The sequence below is a fragment of the Triticum dicoccoides genome, chromosome 3A, assembly GCF_002162155.2.
Source record: "Triticum dicoccoides isolate Atlit2015 ecotype Zavitan chromosome 3A, WEW_v2.0, whole genome shotgun sequence".
NCBI lineage: Eukaryota > Viridiplantae > Streptophyta > Magnoliopsida > Poales > Poaceae > Triticum > Triticum dicoccoides.
The window spans coordinates 99,800,075-99,814,194 of NC_041384.1; the positions used below are offsets into that span (position 1 = coordinate 99,800,075).

The 14,120-nt window shown below is 46.8% G+C and overlaps 1 protein-coding gene and 1 long non-coding RNA gene across 3 annotated transcripts; one reads left to right on the top strand and one right to left on the bottom strand.

The window, feature by feature from the left end:
* Positions 1–342: 342 nt before the first annotated feature.
* On the top strand, positions 343–3,042 carry LOC119271314. Of its 2 annotated transcripts, none has more exons than XR_005134485.1 (5): positions 343–636; positions 755–907; positions 980–1,100; positions 1,180–1,823; positions 1,936–3,042. It is a non-coding gene; the product is annotated as an uncharacterized LOC119271314 (long non-coding RNA). The 2 variants fall into 2 exon arrangements; XR_005134484.1 differs by having other exon boundaries at positions 343–632.
* A 6,996-nt stretch (positions 3,043–10,038) lies between these two features.
* On the bottom strand, positions 10,039–11,943 carry LOC119271315 (F-box protein KIB4). Its single transcript, XM_037553190.1, is given in 3 exon segments — positions 10,039–10,985; positions 10,987–11,169; positions 11,172–11,943. Coding segments are annotated over 3 exon segments (1,395 nt in total). The 5' UTR covers positions 11,670–11,943; the 3' UTR covers positions 10,039–10,271.
* Positions 11,944–14,120: the final 2,177 nt, after the last annotated feature.

Here is a 14,120-nt window from a genome sequence, read left to right on the forward strand (position 1 = left end):
CTAACGCTGGCCCCTAAAACACGGTATTCATCCGTGTACTAGTCCACGGAAATATACATGCGCCTATTATCTAATTGTATTTTCTAAACATCTGTCCAGACAAGGTCAATTTGAAATTCTAATGCATAACGTCCGATCACTGCAAAAAGAGACTGTTGCCCATACTTTTTACTTGTTCGTTTAAAAAAGTACTCCCTCGGTTCCAAATTACTTGTCACAGAGATGGATGTATCTAGATGTATTTTAGTTCCAGATACATCCAATTTCCGCGACGAGTAATTTGGAACGGAGGGAGTATCTCAGTTCTTCAGTCGGTGCAAACAATGGTGTTTGTCCCGCCGGATCAGCTATCTGAGCCTCCACGCTCACCCTGCCGCCAGCCCCTCCTCATCACCCCCCTTCTTCTCAGCCGCTTCCTTCACCTCCTAGAGTAATTAACCTGTTTTCAGTCGAAACTAGAACCTCACCCAAATAATCTACAGCTTCCTGGGTACCAAGACAATCACCCACCGCCCAAGCGTCCTACACGGGGTCAGGCTATTCTGTACACCTTTGGCAACCTGGACATGAATAAGAGACACTATGCCGAGAAGGAAGCGCCCCGATGTTTTCCTCCGGCTCCTATTTATCCAGTGAGTAAATACTTGCTCTTCAGCCAAGTAACTTGCCAATGACTGTACTTAAGTGAAAAACTCTGTTTCCTAGTTTGTTCCTTTGTTGTTTCCTGTTAAACTCTCTTGTGTTATGCTAACAGGTTGACAAGGATGAGGATCCTTACCAGAATGAGAGGAGGTATGAAGAGTTTTGTGAAGCTAGAATGAAGCTTCCACTTGGATATGAGTTGTGCACTGTATGTTTTTTTGAAGAGCCCTGGAGACATGGAAATGCAATAGTACGTTCTGGGAATGTAAGTTAATCACTAATGAATTAATAGTAGCTTATTTCATCTTCTTGAGCATAACTGAGTTTTGACCTGCAGATGCTCTATCATTTCAATTGCCACAACACTCCAAGTGTCAAATGTGGTGAAGAATTATGTACGGTTCCGCAGCTCTGAACATCAGCAGTTATACAGGTCATATTGCACAAGTATTTGGGAGGTAAGGTGACTCCTTCTCATGTGCATGCTGAAAGAAATGATGTGATAGTTGATACTAACTTCTGTTATTGTTAATGTAGACCAAGCCAGAGTTGCAGTATGACAGGTTTTGTCGAGGTAGGGTGTAGTACAATCTGTTGGGAAGATTTGCAGCAGCTAAAGGTGTCTGCAAGTATGTCCTGAGATTGAAGAACCACATGGTCTGCTAATAAAAGCTACTAAGAGATGAACTGTTGGATGATGGGTTGACATGTCGTGTGAGAGTGATGTCAATAGACAAACTGTGAGCCTAGTGCAATCATGTTGTTGAGAAAATGGTTTTCTTGGATGATGTCCTGCAGCTACTGTGTTAGTTATCTTTACTTTGATCGATCGAAATATGTTTGTTGGAATGTTATTTACATGGGGGAGATGGTAACAAGCGTCGGTTTGATCATGGTGACATTCACTTATTGGTTATGAGTTTTACATGTGTATCACCTGGTCACAGTTTACCATAGGTTTGACTGTTTCTAGGAGAATTGTTGAATGTCGAGGATGGGTATTTCTGTTTAAGGTCAGCTTGGGGTGAAACCTGCAGGACATGGTAAGAAGTGCCAAGGAAGTATTCTGTGTTTTCTTTACTGATCATCCATTCATCCTGATGCCGTCCTGTGGACATGTGGTAGCATGTGATTCTGTTTAAAATCCCAGGAGGTGTCTTCTCCTCAATTTCATTTGGAATGTGAGTGCTCATTTGAGATCAACTGGTCCTTTTCTTTAAGTATTCAAAAACTGAATTCTTACCAAGGATAAAGGTGGTAGCATGGTAATAAAGGTTGTCCTTTTTGCTCCAGAATCAGAAGATCACATGGTTTTTTCCCGGTGTCTGCTGGCTTGATATGTGGAAAGCCATCCGGTCTTAGTGAATTGTTTGAGCGCTGGGTGAATGGTTTCAGCAACATAACTCAAAAACCAGTATTGGCTGGGATTTCAGTGGTTTGTAGGGGCTATGTGGAACTGAGACACAAGAAATGTCTTGCTGTCAGCATATTTTATACCTAATTATCCTAACACCGTTGTTCACTGTGTTTTCAGATCGATTCATGCTTTGCAGGAGGAGCAAATCAATGAGAAGCCGCTGCTGAGAATTTGGTGTGTGTGTTGGATGGCATCGACAGATGCTTTCAAAAGATGGGCTCCGGTGGCAATGAGGAAACTTTGAGTTGGATGAGCAGAATGTTCATACCTCCCCCACCCCTGCCTTGTTTTCCTCCACGTGTTCTTCTCGCAATTTCAATGAATATTACACCCTCCGATCCAAAATAAGTGTCGCAGTTTCGGACTAAGGTTAGTTCAACCTTAGTTTAAAACTGCGACACTTATTATGGATCCGAGGGAGTACTATTTTATCAATGTTTCACATCTAACCTGAACTTGGTTTAGCTTCTGCAGGCTTGTCTGTCTGATGCCTTCATGTCACTGTGAACTGAAGCTTGTTCTTTTTATATGAGAAGAAGTAAGAAAATATGCCGGCAGACATTTGGATTTCCTCCACAGATTTTCAGAATAGTAATGGACCATAAGTAGTCGTGTTCCCTACTGTCAGTAGACTGCTGAAGGAGCAATGGTTAGCCTTGCAAGGACAATTCTGTAGTTGCTTCTCCTCCAAAAGACCGCTACTAGGAAGAAGATAAACCCAAGGAAGAAACATACACGAAGATAGCTCATATTCTGCTAAATAGGAGCGATGTGGCTCAAGATGACTAGTAGATATGTCGAAACAATACACTCCCTCTGTCCCATAATATAAGAGTGTTTTTGACACTAATACACTCTTATATTATAGGACGGAGGGAGTACAATAAAAGGAACTTCCAAAAGAAGAGAAAACTGCTCTATGTATTTTAAGTATCTTCTCTAGTGCTGCTTCTTGGTTGGTTCATGTCTGAACTTTCCATTGACAGAGGTTCTGGTTTATTACACAATCAAAATTGATATTTGATATGCTTCTTCCATCAACAGAGGTCCTGTGCTAATGGTAAATTAAGATTAAAAAGCTTGTCTTAGAAATATGACCTTGACATATACCAAGGATTGCAGACACAGTCAATTGAGAATTTGACAGCTGCACAATATAAGTTAACTGTTTTTGTTTACTGGTGTTGGCACGTTCAGATTATTGTTAGATTCTGCGAACATTTTTAATCCGATATGGAAGAAAATTCTTATCCTTGGCAGCTTGCGTTTCAATATATTGAAAAGATAGAAAAAGGTTGCCCCTAAAAAATAGAATATTTTTTACAGGCCAAAAGAAAGACCAAGGGCCAAAGCCGAAGATCATTGGTCTATCCTTCTGGCTCAAACTTCTCCTGTTTGACATTGCAAGGTCAGCAGCATCGAACCTACTCGTCTCAGATTCTTGCACCTCACATCTGAGGGTTTCCACTTTTACTGATATTCTGAACCAAATACTGATGATTGAAGACTTGGTGAGCAATCACAAGCCTCTGCCATTACTGAGTGATTTGCGAAGTTCTTTAAAGTTGAAGGATCAGATCCTTTAGGTTGATTATTTTGCCTTCTGAATGTCTTCAACATCAAGCTTGCAACACAGTGTGGAGTCGTGCAATAGCATTCACTACATTAAGCAAGATCGCTTGAAGTCAATGAGCAACTATCCCTGTGTTTAAAATGAGTGTTCTCCAATACGGCTAAAAGCATACAATCGATTACCGTATTAATAAAGAAGAGTGCATTGATGGATTGCTGATGCAAAAATAGCACTAACAGATACGTACTTCAACAATATTTTCACAACAAATAGAATAGATGAATCACTTGCCTAAATTGCCACCTTCTTCTTGCTTACACAATTAACCGCAGTTCGGAACTACAGCGCAAACAGAGACAAATGGGGATAGATTGATAGATTGATGGAGCCACCATAAGTAGGTGCCTCTGTTGCATCTATCTGGATTGCACTGACTGCAGGAATGTACCAATGATAATGCATAAATAAAGTATGGTTAAGCAAGTGAAAAGATAATTCCTCTTTTCAAGAAATTCAGCAGTAGAGATGTATATTCTCGGAATGTTGCCCGCATGGCTTATCATATTTTCTGGAGAAAGGCCAGTGTGAGGAAATGTATTGATGCTCACCGTGGATCATTAACGGATGCAGCGAAGTGAAAGATCACAGAAAATAGGGTGCTGCTAGAGTCAAAAGAAAAATAAGCTAAACATAGACAAGCAAAAAAGGCAGTAACATGCCCTTATAATTCCCCATCAAAGTACTGATGAAGATGCCAAAAACATCATGATCTGCCTGTCCTATGGCCATTTATGTGAAGACCTTCATCTCCAAACTAGTTGTGTGTTTTTCCTGTAACACAAACTTAATCTCATTGTTGCCATACATAAGCCCACACGCTATTTTTATAAAGCAGGAAGGTGAAACTGAAAAGGAAAGGTCGGCCTGACCTTATAGTAAATTGGGTGACACCTAATCTAAGCAACATAGGAATATGCAGCTTTTGACCCCAAAAATAAGATCATTGTGTAAATTAAATTTCTAAATAGCCACTTCACATCCACCAGCAAGTGACGTGAATTATAGTTCTCAAAACCTTAACCCCACTATAATATACATAAACATGCCACTAAGGTGCATTCAAAGAAAATTACATACATTTGTAGTGTTACGTGCGTGGAGTTGGAGGTGGGAATTGGGATCTGATCGGAGGGGATAGCGAGGTTCGCCCTTAGGCACACGTAGGGGCTCGTCCCCTGCCGTGGCGCTGGAGGCTCTGAACTCTCAGTTTGGGGCAATTTTCTTTATTTATTCATTGATTCTCCTAATACAAACTATCCTCTCTTTATATAGATCAGAGAGATCACAAAACTTGGAAAGCAAACCAGATCCTAACCGTTTGGAAAGTAAAGACAACTTCCTAATAGAAATATATTTCCTAGGGATAAACTTGGACTTCTTGGCCGCCAAGGATTAGCCATGTGCCTACCTAAGGCCCACCTGTTGGTATTGTGGTTACGGACTGTGTTACAGGCCTGGGTCTGCGGCTATAATGCTGCCCCCGATACCTGTCCGTAACACTTCCGCCCACCTGGAGAAAAAGCTCCTCCTCGAGCTGGAAATCTGGATAACGATGCTTGAAGTCTTCCAGGGGCAGCCATGAAGTAGCTGTCGAATCAGCACCCTGCCACTGCACCAATACTTTAGGGACTCCCTTGAACAAACGTGAACAAAGTACAATAGCCAGAGTTGGAACCACCCTGCCATGTAAGATGTCCGATAATGCAGGAGGGGTATCTGGGGGTGGACCATGATATTTTTTGAGGAACACCGCATGGAATACATCATGAATCCGTGCATGAGGTGGAAGCTGCAACCGTATGCCACCTCACCAATGCGCTCAAGAATTTGATATGGTCCAAAGTATCGTGGAGCGAGCTTGGCATTGTTGTGCGCACTCAAGGATGTCGCGGGCCGATGCTGAAGGCGAAGCCAGACCCAGTCACCAATGGTGAAGGCAATGTCACGGTGTTTCTCATCATGCTGGATCTTCATGGTATTCTGAGCTTGGAGAAGGCGATCTCTTATGTCAATGAGGAACTCGTCACGGTCTGAGAGGGCACGGTCCACAGTTGCTACTTTTGCAAGGCCTGGCTCATAAGACACAAGCGTCGGAGGCGGGCGCCCATATACCACCTCGAAAGGAGTAGCTTTCAGGGCAGACTGAAAAGATGAGTTGTAGCAGAACTCAGCCCATGGAAGCCAGCGAAGCCCCTGTTTAGGACGATCGCCCACTAAACACCGCAAGTACATGCCAATGATGCGGTTCACCACTTCTGTTTGTCCGTCAGTTTGGGGATGGAATGCAGAACTGAGTTGTAGTTTGACACCAGCGAGGTGGAAAAGTTCGGTCCAGAAATTGCTGGTAAATACTGGGTCACGGTCGCTCACAATGGACGTGGGAAATCCATGTAGACGGACTATGTTATCAAAGAAGGCCTTGGCAACAGAGCTAGCAGAGTATGGATGCCCCAAAGCAATGAAGTGGCTATATTTCGAGAAACGGTCAACAACAGTCAAAATGACTGACTTACCACCCACTTTTGGCAGGCCCTCCACAAAGTCCATGGAAATGTCTGTCCAAACATGTTGAGGGACTGGAAGGGGTTGGAGAAGGCCACCGGGATGCAGATGCTCAGTCTTGTTGCACTGGCACACGACACAACACCGCACAAACTCCTCCACCACTGCTCGCATGCGAGGAATGTAAAAATTGGCACGCAATCGGTGAAGTGTCTTCTGAACACCCTCATGACCGGAGTCGTGGGCATCTGCCAAGATTGCAGGGAGGCAAACTGAGGTTGTTGTGATGTAGACCCGACCTTTATGGAGAATGAGGCCGTCGGTGACACTCCAAGGCCCTGCAGCCACCCCTGCTTCAATGGATTCACGCAGCGCTGTGAGGTCGGCACTAGTGGCAATTTCCTGGCGCAAATCATTAAAAAGTTGAAACTGAGGGCATGAGAGAGCGAAGACAGCCCCTAGCTCCTCCTCGTGTCGCCTAGAGAGAGCATCTGCCACTGTATTTTGACGGCCTGGTCGATACTCCACAGTGAAGTCATATCCCAGCAGCTTGCTTACCCATTGATGTTGCGGAATGGTGGAGAGGCGCTGGTCAAGCAAATATTTCAGGCTATAGTGATCTGTTCTTATTTTGAAGCTTCGGCCCCACAAATACGGCCTCCAATGTCGAACAGCTTTCACCAATCCAATTAGCTCACGCTCATACACTGCTAGCTTGGCATGGCATGGTGCCACCGCCCTGCTGAAGAAAGCAAGAGGTCTGCCCCCTTGGTGTAGCACGGCTCCAAAGCCCGTGCCAGAGGCATCACAATCCACCAAGAATGGAGAGTTGAAGTCCGGTAGCTGCAAGGCAGGTGCTGCTGCGAGTGCCCGCTTGAGTGTGCGAAAGGCCACGTCAGCCTCCGTGGACCACACAAAGCCTTCTTTCTTGATGAGCTTGGTGAGTGGAGCTGAGAGCACTCCGTAGTCCTGGATGAACTTGTGATAATACCCAACAAGCCCAAGAAACCCGCGAAGGGCGCGGACACTTCGTGGTTTTGGCCATGCCTCCACCGCTTCCACCTTGGCCGGGTCCATGGCGACGCCGTCTGCTGAGATGATATGGCCCAAATAGGCCACTTTGCGTTCACCAAAGAAGCACTTGGAACGCTTCAGGAATAGCTGATGCTGCCGGAGGAGAAGCAAGACAGCACGAACATGACGAAGGTGTTCTGTCCAAGACTTGCTGTAGATCAAAATATCATCAAAGAAAACAAGTACAAATTTCTGAAGAAAAGGACAAAGAACAACATTCATCAAGGCTTGGAACATGGCTGGTGCGTTGGTGAGGCCAAAAGGCATCACCAAAAACTCGTAATGGCCGTGATGCGTGCGGAAGGCAGTCATCTTGGCATCTGGCTCGTGCATGCGAACCTGATGATACCCACTGCGGAGATCAAGCTTGGTGAAGAACGAAGCACCATTGAGCTCATCTAGGAGCTCGTCGACAACCGGAATTTGGTATTTATCCTTGACAGTACCATCATTAAGTTGGCGGTAGTCCACGCAAAACCTCCATGTGCCATCCTGTTTCTTGACAAGAATCACCGGGGAAGAAAATTCAGAGTTACTTTCCCGGATGAGACCTTGCTGAAGCATATCCTCACATTGGCGTTCAATCTCATCCTTCTGAAGCTGAGGGTAACGGTATGGGCGAACTGCAATAGGAGTCATTCCTGGCAGGAGCCGAATGCGGTGGTCGCACATGTGCACCGGTGGTAAGCCACATGGTTTATCAAATAGAGCCTTGAACCCTTCCAGAAGTATGGCCATGTGGTCATCGGTGGCACATGCATGGACATGCAGTGGCCCTTCAGACATGTTGATGTTGCGCCAAATAACCTGGTGATCGAATGACATGGTCAAGTGCTCAAAGTCCCAAGTATGGGCCCTAGTGCGCGCAACCATTGGACGCCAAGTACCAAGTCGAAACCATCCAAAGAAATGGCATGATAGTCAATGACAAACAACTCGCCAAGGGCATCCAGCGAGAGGCCCTGCACACATCCAGCACTTGAAACTTTGTCCCCGTTAGCCACGGTTACTTGAACCCCATGTCGTTGTTCAAGGGAAATTCCCATGCGACTGGCTGCCTCCTCAGCTAGAAAATTATGTGTGGATCCAGAGTCCACTAGAGCCCTGAGACGGCCTCCAGCAACTTCGACATGTAGCTGCATGGTCTTGCCAGTGCATATACCCATAAGTGCACGCACCGAGATGGTTGGCATGTCATTGGTTGACGCTCCTGGACCTCTCGCAGTAGTGTCAGATGCTACCAGGGCGAACACTTTCTCAATTGTGTCAGGATCAACGTTGTCATTGTCTTCCCCATCAGGCACCTCGATCCAAAAAAGCCAGGCACAACGGTGACCACGAGCGTACTTCTCGTCATAATTAAAGCACAGCCCTTTAGCGCGCCGGTCGGCCATCTCTGTTGGGGTAAGTTTCTTGAATTGCCTAGCAGGGAGGGGTTGTCCGGCTGGGACAGCAGCAGGCTGTTTGGGTAGGGAAACAACCACCGTTGTTGTTGCCTTGGTTGCTTTGGACGACAACATCGTGCCCGGGAGTGGTGTGGTTGTGTCCTTATCATCTGTAAGACAACGCTGCTCATAGGAGAGTGCTAAGCTCATGGCATCCTCAAGGTTCGATGGGTACTGTAAGTCCACATCAGTACGGATAGGCTTGCGTAGCCCAGCAATGAACAACTCGACCTGTTGCTCTTCTGAGAGAGACTCGCACCTGCAAACAAGAGTTAGGAATTGCTTCTTGTAGTCGCGTATAGAGCCTGTTTGTTTCAAGTGTTTAATTTTCGCCAGCCGACTAGTCCTGATCGCCGGCCCAAAACTGCGGTGCAGCTATTTGGCAAACTTTGGCCATGGGCCATGCATCATCTCCAAACAGCTGTACCATAGTGCAGCATCATCGGTTAGGTGATAGGAGGCCATCCACACCTTTTCCTTGTCCTCCGTCTGGTGGCCCTTGAAGAAGCGCTCGACACGGTTCAACCAAGGCAACGGGTCGCCCTCCCCATTATAGGTAGGGAATTCCAACTTGTGGAACTTTGGAGCAGCACGCCGTTCCTCCCTGTAGGGCAACGGTGCAGCCAGTGCAGCACCAACAGCTGTGTTGTCAATCTCATCTTCATCTTTGCTATGTGCCTTGTTGGATCCTCCCTTCTCCAGAAGGTCAATGGACACCCTAGCAGCCGCTAGTTGTTCCTTCAATGCTGCAACATCAGACCGCAACTCAGGTAGTGCTTTGAGGTCAGGCAGAAAAGGGGAAAAAAAATTGGACAACACTGATTCTAGGTTTTCGGTGGTGATGGGTTCGCCCATGGTGGCTATTGGTGGTGGGTGGTCGAGGAAAGTCCTCTCTGATACCAAGATGTTACGTGCGTGGAGTTGGAGGTGGGAATTGGGATCTGATCGGAGGGGATAGTGAGGTTCGCCCTTAGGCGCACGTAGGGGCTCATCCCCTGCCGTGGCGCTGGAGGCTCTGAACTCTCAGTTTGGGGCAATTTTTTTTATTTATTCATTGATTATCCTAATACAGACTATCCTCTCTTTATATAGATCAGAGATATCACAAAACTTGGAAAGCAAACCAGATCCTAACCGTTTGGAAAGTAAAGACAACTTCCTAATAGAAATATATTTTCTAAGGATAAACTTGGACTTCTTGGCCGCCAAGGATTAGCCATGTGCCTGCCTAAGGCCCACCTGTTGGTATTGTGGTTACGGACTGTGTTACAGGCCTGGGCCTGCGGCTATAGTGTTGCCCCCAATACATGTCCGTAACATGTAGCTTATCTATAAGACTATAATACATGTCGCATTTATCTTCTCCATGCAGCCAATCTTAAGCAACAAAGGAATATGCACTATTTGATGCAGAGCTTACAGCTGGCTTTTAAACCCCCGACTCTTGCCAACTGTAATTTCCTCAAAATAATGATCATAACTTATTCTCTTTTCCTTCCATACAAAACATTTTCATTATATCTGCTATACAATTATATTATCTGGACATGAAGAAAACTCATTGTCTGTCCAATGTTAGATGCGGTTTTGTAAGACTGGGGGTTATCCATATGGGAGTAGGCCAGTTGGACCAAAGCTGAGGGGAGACAAGTTCCTCACTACTGTTATATGTCAAGTCAAAAGCTGCAATGTCACGACGGTTATTCTTGTAATAGTTTAGATACTCGTGGTCGTCAGCAATGTAGACGGTGTTTGCCTTCAACTGTGGAAATTCTTCAGCACTGAGACAAAGTGATTGGTTCAGCCCAACCAGCAACACATGATCCATCAAGCTATTTATTTCCATAACCTTTTCAGCCATAGTCTCAACTTTAAATATTTTTATCCTGTCAGTATAGTGCACATGTGTTGCATTGTCAGCACGTGGATCATAATCAACCACATCTTGGGATCTAAAAACTTGCATAAGATCCCCACATGGAGCCTGAACAATGTAAATTGTTCGACAACTGTAATTATCTGCGCAACCTCTAATTACCTTTGTTGTGACCACAGGGCCTCTGAGATCGAAGACATGAATTTCTCCTAGCAATGTCACTACATATAACTTACCGTCTTTGTACAAGCAGTCTTGAAAAAAACAATGTGGTTTCAGCCAGGTCCATTTGTCATCCCCTAACCAAGCAAATGAGAGCTGCCCATCTGGATTGTGAATAAGCACCACGATATAGCCTCCTGCAGATGCATCATAAAATACAAATGCCTTTTTTCTGGAGGTAGTGTCGCAGCTCGCCAAGATCAACGAGTTGAGGGCCGGTGGTACTACGGTGCTCCGCTGTGTCATGAGAGTAAATGCACTTACATAAGGCACCTGTTTCATCAAAAACAGGAGTCACGTGCGCGATGGTGATCACCGACGGGAGAGCGATCTGTTCACATGTGATGGGATTGAGAATATATGCATCTCGGATCTCTCATCAGCAGTAACCAGCCAGCCATTTGATGACCCAATCAGATACCTGCTGCGAATAGGTGGCTCCGGGAGAGTCAACTTGTATGACCTCTTCTCCAAGAGGCTGTAGAGGCACGCAACTCTTTCACCAGCAGATTCAGATGTGTATAAGAGGCACGGCGTCTGGCGCTGCTGGTACTGCTCAAGGTTGCGTAGGCTGGAATACGCGGAGCGCCACGAGGAGGAGACCGAGCTGGCACGCATCAGGTCAGGGATCTCCAGGTGTGCAAATATGGACATCAGGACATCTTGTGGCAGCACTGGTAATTCGACAACTGCAACCTCCATCGGTGGTCCATGGATATCTTCTTTGAGGAATTTCGTCGGACAAACGGAAGGAAGAAGACCTAGCAGCTTAGGCACTCTGATGAAGACCAGAGAACGCAGATTCCTCCTGTGGATGGCTAGACTCGAAATCTTGGATACGCTACAGGTACCACCCATTGGAGATAACAAATTGGCTCTTTTAGAACAACAAATGCTTGTTGGAAGGTTGCAATCCTGGATGGGCCACGCGGAGAGCACGGCCAGGCAGGCTCTTGGGCGTACTTATGGGTGGTCTCCCCTCCTCTGCTGCGAGCTGATTCTGTGACGGAAATCCGGCTCCGATTACGCCACTCCCAAAAAAGGTTCAGACTTTGAATCGATCCGGTTGCCCAAAGAACTCCGAGCACTGCTGGTTCTCCTCTGCAGGACTGAATCGAATCGGAGAGACCGAAGAACATAACTAACCCGAAAGAGAGTAGTAGGCTCAGTAATCCAGCTCCGCGAACCACGAGGAGACGGAGGATGGCGTGGAGGTGGGGATTCGCTCGGCCTTCGTCGTCAGATGCGGTGACGAACCGGGAATGATACAGCCGTGGCTGGAGGGCATGTGGAGGCGGGATTGTATAGCAGCAGGATGACGGCGGAGGTGGGGATTCGTCGGAGGCAGTGCTTCGGCGAGCGGCGGCGGCGGCTGCTGGGTTGTTTGGTTGGACTGGGATCAGGTGACATACGCTACGGTGACATGCGGCCTGAATTCAAATTTAAACATTGTGAATTTTTTTGAAAAAAATCATGCATGTTCACAGCACATAGTAAGATAACCCCTAAAAATCATGAATATTTAAATATGAATTTAGGCCGCATGTCACCGTGCATATCACCGTAGCGCATGTCACCTGATCCCAGTCCTTGGTTAATAGGCCTGGGACAGGTTGGAGGAGTGCCCTTGCCGAAATGAAAGAAGAAAAAATATACATGTTGGGTTTTCTTTAGTGCCAATCCTCATTAGAGCATCTCAATGTCTTTTACATCACTAAAAAGTGATTAAAATAAAATATACATCATCCAAAAAATGATTTTTACATCACTAGAAACGTTCAACTCCAACCAATACCCAAGCCCCTATATCTGGGGAAGTTTACGCCACCACGTTTCACCACTTGTTTGATTGGGGTTGGGGGTCTATGGAGTATGGACACGTGCATTAGTTTGGGATGCTAGGTGGTGGAAATCATGTGTGACTGTAGGCCTCCGTTGTAAATTTCGTTAACGTGTAAGATCTAGTTGTGTGTGTTCTTGGGTGCCCCTATCGATTTCTAAGGGTTTTTTTTTGATTTTTTTCTCACGGCCAAAATCAACTAATGGAGTGCTAACACGTGCATCAGTTCGGGATCTGTGGGGTACGATACGTGCCACATTCCTTTTGCAGCGTCCTAGATACATGCTGCGTGCGTTTGATTTGATTACGTGTTTCCTGGTTTGACAGTTTTCTTCTTGAAGACCCCACGCACATCTCTATCCCTGCAGCTGACCCCTCCACCGCCACTGCTCTCTCTTTCCGATGTGATTGACCACCGCCTTGCCGCTCTGGACCGAGCCCTCTTGAAGGCTCCCGTAAGATTTCCACCGCCATATGTATGTATCTATAAAAAGCTCTTCTCCCGCCATCAAGACCATCCCTACAGCCCCCCCCTCTCGTTGCCTCTCCATCTACCCCAATTCTCCACCTCCGCAGGTTCGTTCCACTTCTTGCCCGGCGAGCGCGACCACATTGGAGGTGGTTCTCCCTCGGATGGCGCTTCCTCTTCCGGCGTTGTGCATCCGTTTTGCGCGGTGCTTGGCGGCGGCGATGAGAGGGCTGGTAGGCGCAGCAAGAGAAAGAGTGAGGCTCTTATTGATAGAGGAGGTCACGGCTGGAAACCATGTGGACAGGGAGGCGGCTCTTCCACGACACGGCCTCCTAGCCTCAACGCCATGTCCAGCCTCAAGCCGTCTTACGCATCCGGGCGGCGGCGGCCCTCGACCAGCACGTGAAAGACGGGCTGGGCGGTTGTCCCGTACTCCCGAGATGTGGTGATTTCGGATCGAGCGCGCCCCACATCCTGGCTTGGCGAGCCAACGACCGGCTGGAACCGTCGTCGTGGCCATATATCGATGTACCCCTTGATCGTACTTATGTGAGTCATTGCTTCCCGTGCCTATTTCCACGGTTGTTCTTCCGTGTATCACGGACCTCCCAGGATGGTCGATGCGTTCTTCGATGGCCAGACTATCCACGTCAAGCAGCGGCGCAAGAAGGGCTCAGACGAGGTCGTTATCTGGCGGTGCGTCTACACATCCAAGCACATGTTGTAGACTCCGGTCGTCGGTATGGCTCCCTTCCTTCCAGTCCTATTTTTTCTTTCCCTTCCTTGATTATTGTGAACTTTACTGTTGATTTACATTTTTGGTTGTTGATCAGTTCCACTTACTCCTATGCGGAATGTTCAGCGCGTTTATGCTGCATGGAAGCATTGGAAGCGAGAAATTCTTCATAGCCGACATGCCGAGGCGCCCCTGCTCCTTGCCCCTCCGCCTCGGCGTCAACTGCAGGATGACGATTACGCGATGGCTGCCTCTTCTTCTCTC